At 39.0% G+C, this 16,936-nt stretch overlaps 1 protein-coding gene across 15 annotated transcripts in view; it reads left to right on the top strand.

The window, feature by feature from the left end:
* LOC140463474 (fibroblast growth factor receptor 2-like) overlaps positions 1 to 10,022 on the top strand; it is a 183,425-nt gene extending 173,403 nt beyond the window's left edge. For 14 of the 15 annotated variants that reach the window (XM_072557472.1, XM_072557468.1, XM_072557473.1 and 11 more), the window contains 4 exons: positions 54 to 124; positions 3,053 to 3,190; positions 4,335 to 4,440; positions 5,605 to 10,022. In XM_072557472.1, coding sequence (XP_072413573.1) covers positions 54 to 124; positions 3,053 to 3,190; positions 4,335 to 4,440; positions 5,605 to 5,769 — 480 coding nt within the window. In that variant the 3' untranslated portion in view covers positions 5,770 to 10,022. Of the gene's footprint in view, positions 1 to 53; positions 125 to 3,052; positions 3,191 to 4,334; positions 4,441 to 5,111; positions 5,146 to 5,604 lie in introns of all 15 variants that reach the window. The other variant, XM_072557467.1, reaches the window with a different exon arrangement.
* The last annotated feature ends 6,914 nt before the right edge of the window (positions 10,023 to 16,936 follow it).

The raw sequence follows: 16,936 nt of genomic DNA, 5'->3' as shown, positions 1-16,936 counted from the left end.
TTGCAATAATCCCCTTTTTGTATTGCTGAAATATTTTTGATTGTATGACCTAGGGTCGACTGCCAGTGAAATGGATGGCTCCAGAAGCTCTTTTTGACAGAGTCTACACTCATCAAAGTGATGTGTAAGTACTGATGACTCCAACAAATAAAAATATGCTTTCTTCCTTTTAATGATCTATTTACAATAGTCATTTGTCAATGCTGCCAGGATATGTGTAATTGACACAAAAATACTGCTGATTTCTTTCTGTGCGGTTTTGTAAACAATGAAAAATGAGAATATCATATTGATAAATGTCCAGATTACCTCATCAGACACTGATATGTACAATTAAATAATTGAAAATGATTTTAGCTTAACAATTCCGGCACTACGGCATGTGGCTCAGTGGGTAGCACTGTTGCCTCACCGTGCCACTGATCTGGATTCAGTTCCACCCACTGTCTGTGTGGAGTTTGCACATTCTCCCCGTGTCTGCGTGGGTTTCCTCCAGGTGCTCCAGTTTCCTCCCACAGTCCAAAGATGTGCAGCTTAGGTGGATTGGCCATGTTGAGTTTCCCCATAGGATCCAGGGAGTCCAGGCTAAGTGGATGAACCGTGGGAAATGCAGGTTTACGAGGATAAGGTGAGTCTGGGTGGGATACTCTTTCGAGGGTCACTGTGGACTCAATGGGCCAAATGGCATACTTCCACACTGTAGGGATTCTATAAATTCTGTTTTCTTGTCCACAAATGTAAAAACAGAAAACAATTTTTATTGCGTCTATAAACTTGGGTTTGATAGTTTATGCAAATCTAAGAGCGGGTATAAAAGTTTGCTCAGAGGAACATTCCTACACTGATGCTCTCTTAGTTAGATTTCTTGAAGATCAGCATCTACGTACTGTCCCTCTCATGATATCTTAAGTCCTTTACCCTGGAAGCAGAATCATATATCATATGTCCTGTTTTCTATGGAACTCAGTGCCACCCTGTTTCTGGCCCAATTGAGTCCGCAGCAAGAAGACCACCAATTTAAGCCCTTGCGCGATCGATGCCCCTTAATGCACAAATGTCCACTCAAAGGACTCATTCTGCCACCACTGCTATTTACCAAGCAGTGGGCAAGGGCATTGCCAGGCGGCAAGCATGACATATGTGGGACTGCTTGGCAAACTCATTCAGATCCAGCATCAGAACATTTAGGGGAGTGTGGGGCAGCCTTCTGGAAACAAGGCAACACAGGTACCTCCCCGTCTCTGTAGCCAGAAACTGAAGCCCCATTGCTGCCTCCATGCGATTCTGCCCAGGGTTTTACCATTCTGAAAACAGGGCAGGGGGGTCAACTCACTAATGTTTGTTCAGGCACCGACTTAAATAGCGCTGCATTGAGGCCTCAGCAGAGCAAGTTGAGGAATATGTAGATCAGAAGCATGAAAGGAGATATAACCGAAGTATCGAACACTGAAAAGTTGTCACTGGATCTTCTTTTTTACATTCATTCACGCATGAGGTTGTCACTGTCTAGGCCAATATTTATTGCCCGGAGAGCAATTACATGTCAAATCACATTGCTGTGGGTCTGGAGTTACATATAGGCCAGACCAGGTAAGGATGGCACTTTCCTTCCCTAAAGGACATTGGTGAACTAGATGGATTTTTATTGCATTCAAGTTCCACCATCTGCCGTGGCAGCAGTTGAACCCGGGTATCCAGGACATTACCTTGGTTTGTGGAGTAACAGTCAACAACACTGTTACTAATCTACCTAAAGCACATTGAGAAATTAAATTGTAAGCTAACCTGGTTACTGTAGAAGGTTTTACTGGAGTTCACGGACATCAGGCCAAAGAATGAATTTACTGTTGTCTGTCCAGCACATACTTCATCCTGTCAGTAACCTACACTTGTTAATCTTTGGATTTCACATTGAAGAGCTCAATAGCTTTTTGTCTGATCTGGACTGTCAGCAAGTCCTGTAGCTTTTAAATACATGAGATCTGCGTAACTCACTGAGGAAGTGGGATATCAAGTTGATTTTTTTTAAACAAACACCTGATTGTTTTAAGAAAAAGGAATCATACCTGGCAATGGCTTAAAACTCCAGTGGGACTCATTTGCTGTTTTAATAAAAATGCAAGTGCTGAATTCTGTTGTGTTAATTTAAGGAAGGAAGGCAGTGTAACTGGAGGCCAAATAAAATTGTGATTTGGATTTCTTAGTGAAAATATGAGTAAATAGAATCATCACTAACCCAGTCAAACTGTCAAATCATGAAGTACTCAACTGAGATGCCGTAACTGGTCTACTTTGGTCACAGTGCATAAAGCATTGTGGTATGGTACTGCATAATAGAGAGTATGAATTTCCAGGTTTCAATCACTGATTTATGGTCCTATCAGAATGGACATGAGAAATGGTCTCAACATCTCTAAGCTTGATAACCGATACGTTATTGATCTCTTGGGGTAGGGTTTAACGTGCCCTCACTACTGATGTGTTTGAAGATGGGGTTAAACCTAGCAGGCAACTGGCCCACTCCCCACCTTCCTTCCCCTTCCCCACCGTAAATTTATCAGCAGCTGGAGTGGATCAGGTGACCTGATCTCCAGTAGCTCAGTTAATGCCAATACAAGCAGCTCATACTGCTCCCTCTAGGAATTAAATGGCAGGAGAGAGGTTCATGTCAAACAGCCAGCTTAACCCGAACGAATCTCCCAAACACTTTTCAAATCCTGGTCCAATGCAGGACACTTCCATCCCCTCCTGATAGCACTACTGCTCCCCATGGAATTGCTGCTGGCCTCTGATGACTTGCAGAACATTTTATTACAGCAAATTAGATTCCGCTGTGATACTTCGCTAAGAGGTGACTGAGAAAATAACTTCCAAGATGAGGTGATAAGATATTTTGAGTAACTACGTCCATAGAATTGTACTGTTCAATAAGTCATTGCCTTCAGTACGGTCAAAGTGGGGGGAAGTACGTCGTGGAGAAGGTGAAAAGAAAGGCAATTTGGAAGCAAATGAACTTACTAGAAACTCTTGCTAATGCTTGTTAATGTTGCAGATGGTCATTCGGTGTGCTGATGTGGGAAATATTTACTCTGGGAGGATCACCATACCCAGGCATTCCAGTTGAAGAACTTTTCAAACTTCTCAAGGAAGGCCACAGGATGGACAAACCAGCCAACTGTACCAATGACCTGTGAGTTTTTAATACTGTTTGTCAGACACAACTATCAAATAGAACAGAGGTGAATGGCTCAAAGATTGCAAGCCCAAGTATCTTTATACTTTCCACCCATGAATGTACCATCAGAACATGGTGGGCACTGGGGACTAGAGATAAACTGAAAGAGATTTCTTCTGTGTCTGACTATTACACCTGATTTTGGAATAGTTAAGAGTAATGCATAGTGCCAAAGTTAGAGAGGCTACAACATCCAACAACAATGTAAATTGGAAAACTTAAAAAAGTTATAGGTATGTTCAGAAGTTTAAAATTCTATTACACAAATGATAGTTCCAAGAATGAAAATTTTTGGAATATTGTTTGAAATATACTATCCTTTGCCTACAAGGCAAAGACCTGTGGGTGCCACTTTAAGGCTGTGTCTTGATCTGCAACTATTTGGGTGTTTAGATGGTATTTAGGAAAATGCGGACCGCACCTAATGGTGACCTATTTAAATATGATTACTCATGCTGCAAGTGCCTAAACTTACACCCATGAATCAAACCTTCAACCTCTTGAAACATTCAGCAGGGAGTAACAGCTCTTTTTTAATTGTTTATGGTAATTATCCTGCCAAAAATCTGAGCACCTCACCCAGGTCTTGGTTCATGTACTAGATAACAAAGTTATTATATATCGTAAACAATGACTTTGTGTCACTAACTCTTAGCAATCCTTAATTATATTCTTATATTCAATATAAAATTTGACTATTTCACAAGATGCAAAACAAAATGCACATGATGGGATTTCTTAATTTTAAATTTCAAAGCTGTCCAAACATATTTCTCCAATCTCCAGGCTACCTGCCAATAGTACACTCATCTGAAAGTTTCCCTGGATGCTAAACTTTAGGTTAAAAGTCTTGGAACTACAGATATTTTTGATCACTGAAAGTTGATGACGGATTAGAAATGTAAAAAATATATAACTTAACCATTATTCTTTACACAATGAGTTGGCTTGTGATTGCATTATAAAAATCTGTGGGGGATTGTAGAAAGTTGCTAAGCAACAGAGTTTAAAAAAAAATACTATTTGTATTAATTGCTTTACCAATTTAACTGCAAAGTAGCATGATATGAGAAAAATCCAGTTATAATTGATGTTGTAGGTACATGATGATGCGTGATTGCTGGCATGCTATTCCTTCTCAAAGACCAACTTTTAAACAGCTAGTTGAAGATTTGGACCGAATTCTCACATTAACATCCAGTGCGGTAAGCTTACAATAATAGTTGATTCTAATATTCAGCTAAAATAATTTAAATGAGTTAGGCAAAACATGTGCAAAGGGCACTATGTATTATAAAACCAGCAAAAGCAGTTCTTTTTTATGTAATGAATTATGCATTACAGACCATGCAGCCATGACTGCGAGACAATAATCTTGATCAAATGAAGACTAATTGTTTGAAGAAAAGCATTTTTATTGGTGCCAACTAATTGGCACCAACAATCAGCAATCTTTCTCAAGTGACATCAAATATTGATAAAAAGAGAAGATTCCCAGCTGATGCTTGCAATCCACAATGGTATTCATGATCACTGAAATACTCTGTAGTGACCTTTGGCACAGACTGCGCTGAAAATCTGTCCACTTGATTTTGGAGACTATCTCTTACCACTGTTTGTTGGTGAAGAAAGCAAATGTACCAAATCTGTGCTCTTGTTATCAAAATGTTTTAAAATCTCAAGTCCAAAGCTAATCATAAATTTTAACTGTAGCTTTTATGCCACAATGTTGACTTCTTAGCAATCATAATTTTAATTTTGAGAATATAGGTTATTATTGTACCCATGAGCTAGATACTATTTGCATATTGATAGCAGTTCAGACTTGTAGTCTGCACTTCTGCCACACTTATGTTAACGGGGTTTATGTTTACAGCATGAACTATCGAAACTTGTGGCAAATATTTCAGGTAGGAGATTTTGGATTGAAATGAGCATTTACTGGATGTTTACATTTACAGTCCTGTTCTTTGATATGTTATTACATTTTGGAATATTGTGTAGTGTGAGCAGATAACAAACATACATGAAATCTCTGATTATAGCCTAATGCACTTTCAGTACTTTGAGCAAATCAATTTCTGGACAATAACATTTCAAAATCAAAATGAAACAAATACATAGGACTGTAATAGGAATTTTTTTCTACATTATCTTAACACTTTTATTGCCTTACTAGGTGGAGTTATAGGTTAAATGTAATGTACATTAACTTTTCAGTAGCTATGCTAATGTCTTACGGCATCTAGATAAATTTGTTTTGGTTTTAACCTAATTAATCTACTAAAATTTGATTCTTCGATAGTGCATTGTCAAGAAAATAAATTACATTGCATAATTTTAACAAATCTGCACCACTCTATTGGCAGGACTATTTGGACCTCTCTGCACCTCTGGAACAATATTCACCCAGTTATCCTGATACAAGAAGTTCTTGCTCATCGGGAGACGACTCTGTATTCTCTGATCCTATGCCCAGTGAGCCATGTCTTTCAAAATATCAACCGCACATGAATGGCACCGTTAAAACATGAATAAAAAAGCCACCATTTGCCAAATTGACTTTAAATATGGCCTTTCCTGTTTCAAACGTATCTTCGTGGAACTTGGGGGCTCCAGAATGGAATGTTTGTTCGGTATGGTTATAGCGGAAACAATGCAACACAAGGACTGGAACAGAATGTTCATGGAGAAAATGTGCAGCCAAATATATTTTGTTGCTAAGGAAGACAGAATAAGTCTTAAGACCGACATTTTGCTTTGGTGACGAGGCCAATTTTCATTCCATTGCTGTTTGGACTTTAGGCAAGACCTGAAGTAAGAAGTTTTGCCTAGATTGTTAATTTTGTAATATTGGAAAATTTATCCAGCATAGAACTTCAGAGTCAAAATATGTGCTGGCTGTAATGTAAATATACCCAAATATGTATAAATATATATATTATATATATTTACAGTGAATTATTTTTTGTATGGATATAAAGGTGAGTCTATTGCAATCAGAAATGAAAGCAAATTTTGTTAGTTAATCGCTTTTGAAAAATGCTTCTGCAGCGATTCCTAGCACTTCAGTTATGAAACATTTTCAAGACACTTAAAATATTCTTTGTTTTCAGGGAATAATAATTTATTTAACTGATTTGGTATTTAACAGCAACAATTAAAACAATTAATCTTTGATGTTTCTTGTATTTTGTGTAGCTTTTGCTAGACAGCATATAGACTGCCCTGTAGAGCACAATGGAATGGATGTTTTCATTGCGTTGTTTAAGTAGTTGACTGACCAAAACATTATGGTAGGAAGCTGCAGATAGAGTTTCAGTTGAGGGTCTTATTAATATTTTCAAATTGTGCTGTGTACTGGATTTGAGCACAAGCTAACATACAAACTTAGCAGTCCATTAGAAAATTACTTGTGATGTTGTTTTGGATATGATGGCTTGCTTCTCCTATAGCATGCTAATGGTGAACAAGGGTTGCCGTCAAGGGGGACGTTGGGTGTCAAGAGTAACTTCATTCTTGCCTCAACCACAACATTGTGCTTTCCATTGGCCCTTTCTTCGCCAAAATGTGTACATAAATGTTGATGATGGTGGTGTATTGAGAGGGGTGAAGATCCATGTCCATTTATTTCCTCAATGCCACTGTTGCTAGCATCCGCAGATACAGCTTTGTAATGGTGGCAGTGACAGTAAGTTGCCAAAGTTCTTTAGTGGAGGAAAGCCAAGTAAATGTTGCCCTTCACTCCCTATATGCTCCAAAGGCTTCTCCGAAGACCTTCTTTCCTGTTCATGTTTCTTTAATTGACTGGCTATCTTCTCACATGCTGTGATGGGTACCCTGTTGCAGCAATACCATGATTCTCCTTTTTATCAACAATATGGCCTGCAGTGGTATTGGAGCAGGAAATTGCCTTAATTGACCTGAATGTACTTGATTTGACCCTACTGGGTTAAGGGAATTGACAGGTGCATTGCTGTAGACATAGATTCCTTTTGGTCCTGTTTGGCGTATTAGATCATGTTAGCAACAACAAATCTGAAAGTTTTATTTGAGTAGTTGTACAATGAGCCATTTTTTAAAAATGGGAAATTACAATTAGAATTTTTTTAACATTAATGCAAGCTAAATGTGTACTTTATGAGACATGCAAAGTTACTTTATCTATGTGTTTTTGATGTAGATGATCTAATGTCTGCTTATGCAACCTAAATTATCTGGGGGAGAAAAACTGCTTTATTCATTAAAATAAGGTCCAAAACTGGTCCCTTTTGAAACTCCTAACCGCATTATTATGAACAGGTGTCAGAAACGGACACACGTTGCGAACATTTCAAGTCCATTGTGAAGTAAGATCAAAATCCATTTGACTTGATAAAATTTTGAAAACAAAATAATTTTGTGAAATATGAATGTGCTACTTTCTACATCAGTATTGCTTGACATTCTATTCAAGTAGGTTTAAGATGGAGACATGTAATGTCATGTTTTATTAAGTATCATTGAAATGAATGTTTGGGGCAATTCAAATGCCCTGAATAATTACTGCCATAATTTTCAGTATTGTAATAACCCAAGAAAGATATTTCTTATTACATTAGAAATGTATGCCCACTGTATTACCTCCAATAGTGAGCTTTCAAGTAGCACCAACATGGCCAGTGAAGTAAGAATACCTTTGCAGGTCATCAGACTTTCGAGAACACAACACGTGACCTCAATTGCCAGAATGCACCTTCTTCTGTGTACTCAGGACCAAGCATAAAATGTGCCCTTTTCAAACTTCTTTACCATCTAAAACAAAATGTTTTTGATCTTGCATTCATTTATTAAAATAATATACACTTGACTAAAGGATATTCTGCTAATTATTGGTGGGTAAGTGGGCCAGATTTCTAGAATGGTGTGATTTATCGTGCAAACTGACCTTATTAATTAGTTGTTTACTGCCCTGAAAAATATGCTTCTTGCTTTCTAACATTAACCTATGTTTGTCAAGATTGGAAAAATCTTTTGCATTTTTTGATGTTCTAAATAATATGCATTCAGCTTAAATAATCCTCATTTGTGATTGTTGCAAGTATGACCTATTTCTTGATCAAGATTTTAAAGTGCACTTTAGAAAGAAAAAGCCAACAGCTATCCAAATTCGATCACCTTTGTCAGAAGAGGTAACTATGGTACTGCAAATTATAGGTGTTGTCATTTAGATTAAACGTGAGCCAGTTGATAAATTCTCATACATGACACAGCATGTTGCTTGTTCAGTTCAGCTACGAAACCTTGCCAGTTTCAGTGAAAGCAAAACATTACCAACTCAAGATAATGATGGATACAATCCAGCATTTTCTTCCAAATTATTGTGTCAAAGTGGGATTGAGGAGAAGAAACAACAATGCGAGATTTGTTTGCCTGAATCGAGATCCATGAACTAATTAGATGATGTAATACGTTGTGAGGGGCAGGAAATCAGCAAGACCAAACTGTAGAATAGCTGCTTTGCTTCCATGAGAAAGAGCTTTGTTCCCTCTTTTTTTACATTCCAGTACTTTGTATATTTTTATAAAGCATTTACGATCCTTTGTGTTATAATGTTCAGATTTGTGCATGAAATTCATAATACAATGTATATCTAATTTATTGAATTTTTTTTTACAAAAAATTTCTATTTTGTTGTTACAATTTTTCAAATAATTAAAAGCCTAGTTAAGGCTGTAAATGATTTGTTTATATTAAAGATTTGCTTCTATATGATACTTTCTTTTTCTCAAATAATGTTGGGCACACTTCTATTAAGCAAAAAGAAAATGTAACCAAAACCTTTTACCTAGTTTAATTTGTCTTTAAAAGCCAAGAATCACGCCCACTTAATTTAAATGTTTATAGCTTTTCTTCCCAGGAGTGTTCTTGTAAAATTGTTGACCAGCACGGAGGTATTTAAATGTTTTGTATTTTGTTGATGCTGATAATTTGAGAGATCTTAAAGGAGACAATAAAATATTCTATGCCCACAGTGGAAAATAGCAGCCTTTTGTATTAAGTGTTTGGCCACTAATAAAAAGCAATAAATCAAAACTTAGCTATGTGTCATCAAGCTGTTATGTTTGAAATGGGTAATTGCTTAGGAATATAAATATCGACTTTGTTTGAATATGGGTGTTAACTTCATCATTTGTACTCCACGATAAGAAAATGATGGTGTTGAACACAAGAACTTTGTCCATTCAAGTCCAGAAAGCATTAAGTATTTTCTAGGGTATATTTACAAAATGTTACAAGTGGTAGATTGACTTATATTACAAGTCAAAAGACTATGGGGATGATTATAAACTAGAGGTCACTGTAGTAATTTGAAAGCATATGTTAGCACAGCTAAAAGAAGATTGTAATTGCCATTTTGTTACATCTTTACACCATTGCAGCTCACCTAATGTTGGAGTGTTTCATGCAGTCATGTTATAATTTAGGTCATCAAGTTCTGTTTGTTCGCCGGGTCAGTTTCATAATGTAAAATGATTCTGGCTTCCCACACAATCTGAAATACAGGGTGTTAAGTGCAGCTTACATACTGTTAGTATGTTGTTGACAAGAATTTTTTTGAACCAACGACCAATAAAAATTCTAATATCAGGATATCACCAGACTTTAGAGTAGGTCTATACCTAACTTGGGCCAATTATCCAACAAATGCTTTCTATTTTTGCCTGTTACTCTGATAGCTGGTCTTCTGTCACTGTAAACAAATGGACAATAAAGTAGAAACTGTTCTACACTATGATTCAGCAAATGTTCATTAGTCATTATTGTCACCACCAGTCGAATCTGCCCATTACCTCCACCTACTGCTAATCCTGCTGCTAAAGTTTTATATAACTTCACAACTGATGACAGTAAGAGCAGAAATGTTTTTTCGTGCATCTAATGAAAAAAGCCATTGTAAGGATTTTTTTCTCCAGTGTTTTAAATCTTGCAACAAATGTTCGGTGATTTCAAAGCTTTTACTTATCTATGGTATTGAGATGTGTTCAATTCATCATTGGTCTGTGTTCTGGGAATTCGGATTGCAGCCTAAAGTGTAATGATTCAAACACTCCACAAGAAAGGCTAGCCACTCACAAATGGTAGATTAATACCTCATCCTTTTAGCGTAGATTTTACCAATATGTCTTAATGATACAAATGCACTGCAGAGGAAAAGGAAAACATTCCTGGTATCTCATGTTTCAGTAGATTGATTTGCAACTTAATAATCATATACCGCGACTGAAGTAAAGATTGGAGAAGCTGAAAATTAAGAAAAATTTGAGATTCTCTAGACCCTTTGCCAAAGCGTCTGGAGATATGACACTGGGACAGGACGTACATGGACAGTGCCAAAGAAGAGATTAGCCTCAAGGTTCTATTCAAGATACATCTTAAGGTGGAGGTTGAAGGTGGCAATATCTTTGGTAGAACATTTATTTTAGGATTGAGTAAGTTAGTAACACTGTACAAACTACATATTTTCTAATGTTGACAATAACCATTCCTTGCATTTATATAGAGTCTTAAGTTTAAAGCAAACCAAGGTACTTTACAGGAGAATTATCAAATAAAATGTGACATTGAGCTACAGAAGGTATTAAGGGGCAGTGTGGAAAGATGACTAAAGAGGTAGGTTTTAAACAGTGCCTTTGAGGAAAGAAAAAAAAACTTGAGAGCTTTAGGGAAAAAGAATTCCAGATTTTAGGGCCTAGGCAGCCAAAGGCATTGTTGCCGATATGGGAAGCATTTCAGTAAGCTGGACCTGAAGGAATACAGCTGTCTTGAAAGAGTGTGGAGCTGGAGGAGGTGACAGGGATAGGGAGTGCCAAAGGAACACAGGAATCTGAAAACCAGGCAGAATATTTGAAACTAGAGGTATTGCCTAACCGGGAAAAGAATTGAGTCAAGAAAAACAGGGTGCTGGGTGAATAGGATGGTGCAGCAGAGTTTTGGATGAGTTTAAGTTTATGCACCGGATGATAAGAGGCCAAATGAAATTCTGTAGTCGGAGCTCGATGTAACAACAGCATTGACGTTTAGGTCATCAACAAAGGAGCTGATTGTGAAGTCAGATGAGGTGAAGCCAGGTGATCTTGGTGATGAGAAGACTAGGTGGTCTTCTCACTAATATCACTAATAGCATCAAGTTTACAAACAAACTAGTTCAGCTTCAGACAGTTGCTAGGGAGAGGGATGGAGTCAATAGCTGCGGAACAGAGCTCATAGTGAGGACGTGAAAACAATGACTTCAGTTTTCCCAAGGATTTAGTCGGTGGAAATGTCTGCTCATTCAACACTAAACGGTAGACAAGCAGTCAGGCAATTTACAGACAGTGCAGGAGTTATGAAAGGTGAAGTGGGATAGAACTGGGGATGTTATTATACATATGGGTAAACTTTGGATGATGTTGTCGAAGGGTAGTGAACAGCTGTGAAATAGGAGGGATTAAGAATAGATCCTCTGAGACAAAGGAGCTAATGGTGCAGGAGCAGGAAGAGAAGTTATGCTCTGGCTGTGACTGAATAGATAAGAATGGAACTAAATGAGAGGAGATAATTTCAATTGGACAACAGTGAAGGATTGATGTAGTCACACAGTTCAAGATCAAGAAGGGTGACGAGAGAGATTTTACAATAGTTTATAGTCACATTGGATATAATTTGTGACTTTGATAGCCATTTTGGCATCACGGCAGAGGTGAAAGTCTGATTGGAGCCATTCAGTTTGGAATTGTCGGAAAAATAGGCATTGATTTAGGAGATGGCAGCATGTTTCAGGGCATGAGAGAGAAAATAGAGATTGGATATAGGACAGTTTAAGATGTGTTTTAGAGTCAACATTGTTTGAGAAAATTTATGTGAGAAACTCGAGATAAGTTCATGTTGGGGCTAAATTAGAAGTTTGGCCGGAAGGAAAGGGGTCGAAGCAGCAGAGGAAACTGATTAGATAATCTTGACCTTAGCAGCAAAGAAATGTCAGCACCCTCAGACTTGTAGGTGTAGGTGAGGGCAGAGGAAATCTGGTCAGGAAGTCATCAGTTAGAAGACCGTTTGCAGTGGAGAAATGAAGTCAAAAAGCACAGTTGGGGGGATAAAAAACAAAATATCTGAGGGAAAATGGCTATCACTAAATGGAATTTTTTATTAAAACAAATCACTTTTATTTCATACTTTCATGAGCTTGATAAGTTTTAGACAAGACTTTCAATGCACAAATATACGCAAATATTGTGACTAGGCAGATTGTTATTGCTTTACATGGTCTTCCATTCCAATTTCACCCAGTACAGTATTTGTCCAGTTCAAGGTTCTTTGCTTCTCACAAGACCTGGGTTGCAATCTTTGTACAGAAACAGTGAGATATTGAAATATATCCCATCCTGCTAACATCCTTCCTACCATTTTGTAGTAGTCCAGATTATGGAGTCACTGAAATCCCCTCTACCCTCTTGGATGAACATAAATAATCTAATGACTCATTTTTTCTTCAACCAATGTCATTAAGACAGTTTAAATGATAATTTAGTACATCTCTATTCCTGGGACATAATCATGCAACATTGGCTGCTGCATTTTCTGTCACATACAGTCCATTGTTAATTTGGCTCTTAAAGTGCTTTTGGTCGTCCTGAGGTTTGAAGGTTGCTAATTTAATTAAGAGATGGAGATGTAGGTGAAGGAACCACCATGGCATGCGTGATATGACAATTTAGGTTCTGTGCCTCTTCTCAAAGCCAACAAGCTATCTCCAAACCTTTCTGTAATACTGCATTATAGTGTCAAGTGATGTCAGTGAGGAGGTTTTGTGGCACATCAAGTCCCTGCCTCAGCCTGAAGGTCTAGACTCCATTCCCACACCACAGCTTGTTACAAATATAGCCAAATGGGTTGATATCAAGCTGCAAATCCTTCCAACCTACCTTTAACAGAAGGAGAAAGTGAGGACTGCAAATCAAAGCTGAAAAATGTGTTGCTGGAAAAGCGCAGCAGGTCAGGCAGCATCCAAGGAGCAGGAGAATCGACGTTTCGGGCATAAGCCCTTCTTCAGGAATGAGGAGGGTGTGCCAAACAGGCTAAGATAAAAGGTAGGGAGGAGGGACTTTGGGGAGGGGCGTTGGGATTGCAATAGATGGAAGGAGGTTAAGGTGAGAGTGATAGGCTGGAGAGGGGGTGGGGGCGGAGAGGTCAAGAAGAAGATTGCAGGTCAAAAAGGCGGTGCTGAGTCCGAGGGTTGGGACTGAGATAAGGTGGGGGGAGGGGAAATGAGGAAGCTGGAGAAATCTGCATTCATCCCTTGTCGTTGGAGGATTCCTAGGCGGAAGATGAGGCACTCTTCCTCCAGGCGTTGTGTTGCTATGGTCTGGCGATGGAGGAGGCCAAGGACCTGCATGTCCTTGGCGGAGTGGGAGAGGGAGTTAAAGTGTTCAGCCACGGGCGGTTGGGTTGGTTGGTGCGGGTGTCCCAGAGGTGTTTTCTGAAACATTCCGCAAGTAGGCAGCCTGTCTCCCCAATGTAGAGGAAGCCACATCGGGTGCAGCGGATGCAGTAAATGATGTGTGTGGAGGTTCAGGTGAATTTGTGGTGGATATGGAAGGATCCCTTGGGGCCTTGGAGGGAAGTGAGGGGGGAGGTGTGGGCGCAAGTTTTGCATTTCGTGCATTTGCAGGGGAAAGTGCCGCGAGTGGAGGTTGGGTTGGCAGGGGGTATGGACCTGACAAGGGAGTCGCAGAGGGAGTGTTTTTTTATGGAAGACTGATAGGGGAGGGGAGGGAAATATATTCTCGGTGGTGGGGTCTGTTTGGAGGTGGCGGAAATGATGAAGGATGATACGATGATTCTGGAGGTTGGTGGAGTGGTAGGTGAGGACCAGTGAGTCTGTCCTGGTGGTGATTGGAGGAGCAGGGTTCAAGGGCGGAGGAGCGGGAAGTGGAGGAGATGCGATGGAGTGCATCGACAACCACGTCTGAGGGGAAATTGCAGTCTTTGAAGGAGGAGGCCATCTGGGTTGTTCGGTATTGGAATTGGCAGATGCGGCGGAGGCGATGGAATTGGGAATATGGGATGGCGTTTTTACAGGGGACAGAGTGTAATCCTAGGTAGCTGTGGGAGTCGGTCGGTTAATTGACAGAAGGTAACAGCAGGAAAGACTCCTGTTCAGCTATGCTTGACATGGGGTGGTGTTCCTAAAGTTATAGCCTCTAGTTTCAGACTCGCAACCTGTGCCAGGTAAAATAAGCTCTGAAATACTGATCTAAGCATGTGCTTTATCTACCTCCTGTCTCTGAATGTGGGCTGTCCATACCCTGTGACACTTGCCAGCCTTGCCAGGCCCTAAATGGCAGATATTTTATGCTTAGCACTTGCATTTAGCAGATATTTTACACTGATCTGGATCAAGAAATTATCTGGGCAAGTCAAATACTGAGTTCATGAGTCCTAGATACTCAGAAATGTGTAAACTTTGCAACATGGAAAGTGTACCGTTCCATGTCATCATGTTGCCACGCCCATTTGTTCTTCTAATTTCCACAGTGTGTCTTACTCTGAAACCATTTGACACACTTTTTCAGAATCCCTAAAATGGTGTTTGCAGTGTGAGGTGTCTGATCCCTGCACATTTTTCTTGGGAATATACTATTGAGGCCCTAGCACAAAAGGAAAAAGGACCATTTATGTACCCAGGGTATCTCTTGATTCACCAACTTCTGTCCACCGTCTGAAAGGCACAAGTCAGGAATGTGTTGGAATACTTGCCACTTGCCTGGATGGATGCAACTCCAACAACACTCAAGAAGATTGACACCATCCAGGATAAAGCAGCCAGCTTGATTGGCACCACATCAACAAGCATCCACTCCCTCCATGCCAATGCTTAGTAGCAGCAGTGTGTACTCTCTACAAGATGCACTGCAATATTCATCAAACATCCTTAGATAGCACCTTCCAAGCCCTTGGCTGATTCCATCTCGAGAATCTGGCACTAGCCAGCTCCTACACCATGAATGTATGAATGCTGACCTATAATGCAATTCCAGGCCACTTTCACCAGTGAATAACCTTTATAGATTTGGACGTTTTTTAAAAAATGGATGAATTATTTTAACTTCTGGATGTAAGCTATTAAAATTTCTTTATATTCTCATATAGTTTGTTCCATTAAATTAGTAGAATGTTTAAACATATAAGTGGGTGTAAAGTTATGCTGTTTACTCATGAAAATATCAAAAGATGTTGGAACTGTTGGCAGTTATAAACCATAACCTTTATTCACATCGATAAGGTATATTACAACATGTTCGAACATTCATTTTCCAAAGCAAGGGTTCTTCTGGATTTTGATACATGCCATCAAGACCTGAAATGATGGCTAAATAATTTTTCTCCTGAAAAGAGATTTTGTCCGAGAATTGAAACCTGGTGTTTTATGTCTTCTAACTACAGAGTATGTATTCATTGAGTAGCTTAGGATAGCCCAGCTCTCCAGGCTGTAACCCCTACACACACAGAGACACACACACACACACACACAGAGCAGCCAGAAGACAAATTAGTGTTTTCTTTGTCATAAAATACTTTGACAGGCTTTGACATAAAATACTTTTTTGTTGTTGAGTAAATGCACGTAACTAAACTAAATGCAAGAAGAGGCTCGTAGAAATGAGTATGCCATGAATCACTTGCTGAAGTAGGAACATTGTGAAGTATAATTTCACCTGGAGTTAGCCTGAATGATTGTTAGCCCTTGGAAACATTACAGATCTCATATACAGACATTCATCTGAAAGCATTGTTCAGAATTTCGCAATCATTGTAAAAAGCTGTTTGAGACAACACTACAGATTTGCATCTGTTGGACTGGAAGTTTGGTTATTTTACCTTCATGTGGTGTACTTACGGATTGGAAAATGTATCATGAGTTTACAAGAATAGAGATGAAAGACAGACTTATATTCTGGTACTTTTATGATTACCAATGCCTCAAAATACCTTATAGTCAATGAAATACATTTAAAGTATAATGGAGGAGTTGTAACAGTGTAGGTGCACATACAGTCACTCACGGACAGCAACGTGACCATGAACAAATCATTTGTTTTCAGGATGGTGATTCAGGGCATTGGGAGCACCTCTCATGCTCTTCTTTGCAATACTACCAGGGATCCTTTTATGTCCACATAAACAGGCAAATGGACCTTAGCTAAACATTTCCCAGAAGCATCACTCTCTCAGTATTGCACTGGAGAGACCGCGTTGATATTTGTGCTTCAGGTCTGGAGTGCAACTTGAACATGGCTCAGATCCAGACTGCAGCCGAACCACAGCTGACACACAGATGCCTAACACATTTTTATGTATTTCCTTTCCGTGGTATTCTGTTAGTGAAATTAACATTTCTTCGGAATTTTGTTTCCTGCTAAAATAGCAGACAGAAGAATGGCCACAATGAGTGAATGCTCGTATACAAAGCATAATTTTGAAGCCGACATTTCAGCAACCACGTGGGTTAGATAATGTTTTGATTCATGCCAACTTTTAATTTGACAGGAACTTTTAAGTTCTGTCAATGTCTCACAAGAAAATATAACATTTTCATTAAAATTGTAGATCATTGGTAACGACAAAACAATTTATGACTGGGACAGAGGGCGTCCGTTCCTATCTGATATGTTGGGATAA

This window comes from Chiloscyllium punctatum, chromosome 38 (assembly GCF_047496795.1).
Source record: "Chiloscyllium punctatum isolate Juve2018m chromosome 38, sChiPun1.3, whole genome shotgun sequence".
Taxonomy (NCBI): Eukaryota; Metazoa; Chordata; class Chondrichthyes; order Orectolobiformes; family Hemiscylliidae; genus Chiloscyllium; species Chiloscyllium punctatum.
Note: the sequence above shows the minus strand (reverse complement) of the source record. Positions and strands in the feature narration are given on the sequence as shown.